Source organism: Protopterus annectens, chromosome 5.part1 (assembly GCF_019279795.1).
Source record: "Protopterus annectens isolate FY-2018-M chromosome 5.part1, PAN1.0, whole genome shotgun sequence".
Classification (NCBI taxonomy): Eukaryota; Metazoa; Chordata; order Ceratodontiformes; family Protopteridae; genus Protopterus; species Protopterus annectens.
In genome coordinates this window covers 592,159,134-592,163,084 of record NC_056736.1, presented here as the reverse complement: position 1 = coordinate 592,163,084, position 3,951 = coordinate 592,159,134, and the positions used below count along the sequence as shown (strand labels likewise).

The following is a 3,951-nucleotide window of genomic DNA, read 5'->3' as shown; positions in this document are numbered from 1 at the left end:
TTATGAATGTCATCACATTTAGGAACAAAACAGCCTTGCAGGATTCTAAATAAAATGAACAATTGGTGACATACAACTGGCTAATCCCCTTTAAAAACATATAAAAGATGCCAACTGCAATAAAACAAACCATGCCAACTCCCTCCCATTACATATAAACTCATTGTTAGGGCGGCCACGGTGATGCAGCAGTTAGCGTTGCTGCCTCACAGCAAGAGGTTCGCCAGCTCGATCCTCGGCTGGGGTGTCTTCTGTGCGGAGTCTGCATGTCCCCCTTGTGGTCATGCAGGCTTCCTCCAGGTGCTCTGATTTACTCCCACATCCCAAAGACATGCCATAGGTGGTTTGGATACTCTAAATTGGCCCTAGGCGTGAGTGCGTGCATGTGTGCCTTCCATAGAAGGTTGGGCACTGGGCTGGCAACTTGACACTGTAAAACTCCACTGCCAATCATGAGCAGACAGGTGATCTGCTGTGGTGACCCCTAACCGGGAAAAGCCAAAAGAAGAAGAAGTTAGGTAGCATGAGGCAAGCATATGAAGCAAAGCAGGCCACAGGTATCTTCTGATACACATTTTCTCGCTCAGTGACTCTCACTTTTGCAGATGTAAGGCCTGTTGTGGCTACACTTTATGTCATGCCAATATCCAGAACCTGAAGTAAAAAAGAAAAGAAATATCTTACACCAAGCCCAAAGTAATTGGGTAAAAAAAAAATAATATACCTAAACAAATCATTACCAATGTGCTTATAATAGCGATAGCATTTTAATGCAAAACTAGCAAAATTCTTATTTTGTTAATGGAAAATGCATTCTTTCATTCTTACTGTTCATTATTTTTTTCTTATCACAATTAACTCAGGTCCTTGACATCACAGCTGACTGAGAACACATTTTTCCTGTAACCTTTCTGCAAGTATTAAATTAAACATTTTTGCAATGAGGAAAGCCACACAACATCCCAGCTCATCTACTGAAAATATATATTAACTCCATGGTAGATCAATAGTTGGAAGAGGAAAAACTCCCCAATAAAGCATAGAGAAGTACTGCATAAATATTACCCATGCTGTCTAACAAATTATTCTTTAATCTTCGCTACACACGATATTAATCAGTTGGTTTTAGGCAGTTAGAATCCGGTTAACTGGCTGTCCACCACCTGCAGCAAAATCAATCCTTGGGGATCCAATAACTGTACAATAATATTCTTTCATTTGCTCTAAAGCAGAAAAATGTGGTTATTGTGGAAACCCAAGATTCTTAAATAAGGTTACATTTTTTATAGCATTATTCCCTAGTCATTCCCCTAGTCATCAAGAGACACAGAAGGAGGGGGGGGGTGGAGCCTCAATGGCTAACTGAAAGCAGCAGTATTTTGGAGCTCCATATAACTAGTTAAATAAGACAGAAAAAAATATTCTTTTTTTCTTCAAAGTATAAAATCTAATAGATAAAGGACTAATTTACATAATTAGAAACTTTGGTGAAATTTTACAAATAATTTCCTGTCAAAAAGCTTGGAGATATATTCACTTGTTAAAATGAGCAACTCAAGGAATTCTCACCAGGATGCTGCCTTAAAGAAGGAACTACAACAGATGGCATCTATCCTGCAGGAGTTGTCTTTGAAGATGGATGAAGAGAACTTAGAAAATCTTAAAACAAGCAGTCAAAAACAGGCTGACACCCTCAAGGAAATGCTACATCATCAGACAAGGATAACAGCAATAGAGGTTTCTCTAAATGACTTAGAAAGCAGACTTAAGGAATAGGAAACACAGAAAGAACTGCTTCTTAAACAAAACACTTGATTGGTTAATAAAGTAGATGACTTGGAAAATAGGGAGAGGAGAAATGACATCAGGATTTTCGGATTACCTGAAAACACAGAAGGTGAGGATATTATTTCCTTTTTATCAAGCTGGATCCCTGACTTTTTACATTTAAAAGAAGGACTTTCCTTTAGCATTGAAAGGTCACACAGAGCGCTTGGGAAACCTGCCACTAACTCAAAGTCTCCTCCTAGGTCAATAAGTATCAAATTTCTTTCATACTTAGATAAGGAACTGATTTTAAGATCTGCTTGGAGGAAGGCACCTCTAAAACATAAACAGAGCCTGATAAGATTTGATAACGACTATTCATCTACAATAATGGAACAAAGGAAAAAAGTGTGGCCAATGAGAACGTTTCTGAAACAAAATAACATCAAGGCACAACTTACATATCCAGCTAAGATAAGAATAATGTATGCCAATGAGATGAGGACTTTTAATGACTTAGAGGAAGCCTCTTCTTTTATTAAAACTAATAATGTGATTACTTTACCAGAAGATATGGATTGGATGCCACCTTCTCTCAAGAGAACAAAAGAAACAAATGTCTGGGCAGATGTCAAAAAGAAGAAGCAAAAGACTGATACTGTTAAAGCCAAATCTCTCAAAGCATCTACTATGATATGAATTGTTTTAACATTACTTTAAAGGACCAGTTTTACTGCTTGACATTTTAAAACAAAGGTAACTATCTACTGGAATCTTTATCTATATTTTTTGAAAATAGATGACACATGAGAGTTTTCACATTACCTCAGGTATGTAAAACAGGGTACTTTTCTTTCACAGAAGGAGGGTTATATAGCACATAAAATATTTATACTGTAAATCAACACACATAATATATGTGTATTTTCTATTAATTTTCTCTTTTCTTTCTCTCTTTATTTATTTTAACTGCATCTTGTCTCCCTTTCTAAATTCTCTCCTATTTATTTTAATTTATTTTGCATTTGTTAACCGGGTTAGTCTGGCTGAGCTTTTGGCTCATTTTCGGCTCATTTTCAGCAGAGACCCAGGGAGAAAAGCTCCTCAGGACTAGAAAACAATTTATTAAATTTTAGTAACACAGTAGTAACAATCAGCTATAGGATCTTACAAGCAGAGACCTGGAGAGAAAAGAAAGCTCCTCAGGCAATTCAATTCTACAGAGTAAGACAAGTATGCGAGTTGTTACAAACAAGGTTTTAAACAATTGGGGAGGAAAATGTGACTCGTTACAATATTATTTAAGCTGCTTAGAGCAAAATGAGTTAATAGTTAGGCAGATGCTTATTTAAAGTAGGTAGGATCTAGTTGTACAGGAGTTTGGAAACAAGAAAGGAAAGTAAGAATGGCTAGTAGGAGATGTAGGGGAGGTAGAGTATAGGAGACAGACTAGACAGGTAGGTTGTTTTGAGACTGTAAGAATTAAAAGTGGTTGGAGATAGAGGAAGGGAAGAGGTAGAAGAGGCAGGGGAATAGTGTTAGAGATGCATTAAGAGTGAGGTGGTGAAATAGGTGAAAGGATGGTGGTTTCAGGGTGGTTGTGGCTACAGTGGCAAGACCATTTTGTTTTTAGGTATTTCCTTGTGGCTAATTTGAAACTTTTGCTATGCTGGAGGGATTTTACATTTGCTATACTAATATAGTCTGTATATATTTAATAACTCACTATCTATACATATATTTAAATAATAGTCTAAAATAATCTAGTTTTAAAGTAGACTAATTGGAATAGTGAACTTAATTAATTATTACAATATTTATTAGATTAATGATGGTCACTGTTATGCTTATTGGGACTGGGGACATGTTTGTGATTCATAGGTTTATAGGTGTTTACTAGGCTAATGACCACAAGGGCCTTTTTAAGCCTAGCCATGCATCCCAAATTTCTAACACATTCTGACACCCTTGATAAGTGTAAGCAGGGCCTGGGAGATAAACAATTCACAGGTTACCTGTTTGCATTAGAGACATAGGTGCCAAACCAGGGATGAATTTCTGGTTTCCAGGGATGAATTTCTGGTTTCCCATCCAATTGCCTATGTTGCACTTGAATTGGGTTAGGGAGGAAATATGCTTCATGGATGGGGAGCCTGTTCCATAGATTGGGTAGTCTCTGGGATA

The 3,951-nt window shown here is 37.1% G+C and overlaps 1 protein-coding gene across 3 annotated transcripts in view; it reads right to left on the bottom strand.

Annotated features, from left to right (window-relative positions):
* Positions 1–449: 449 nt before the first annotated feature.
* LOC122803305 (lectin-like) overlaps positions 450–3,951 on the bottom strand; it is a 289,888-nt gene continuing 286,386 nt past the window's right edge. For all 3 annotated transcript variants that reach the window (XM_044072874.1, XM_044072876.1, XM_044072875.1), the window contains one exon: positions 450–654. In XM_044072874.1, the coding sequence (XP_043928809.1) occupies positions 584–654 (71 nt within the window). In that variant the 3' untranslated portion in view covers positions 450–583. The remainder of the gene's footprint in view (positions 655–3,951) is intronic.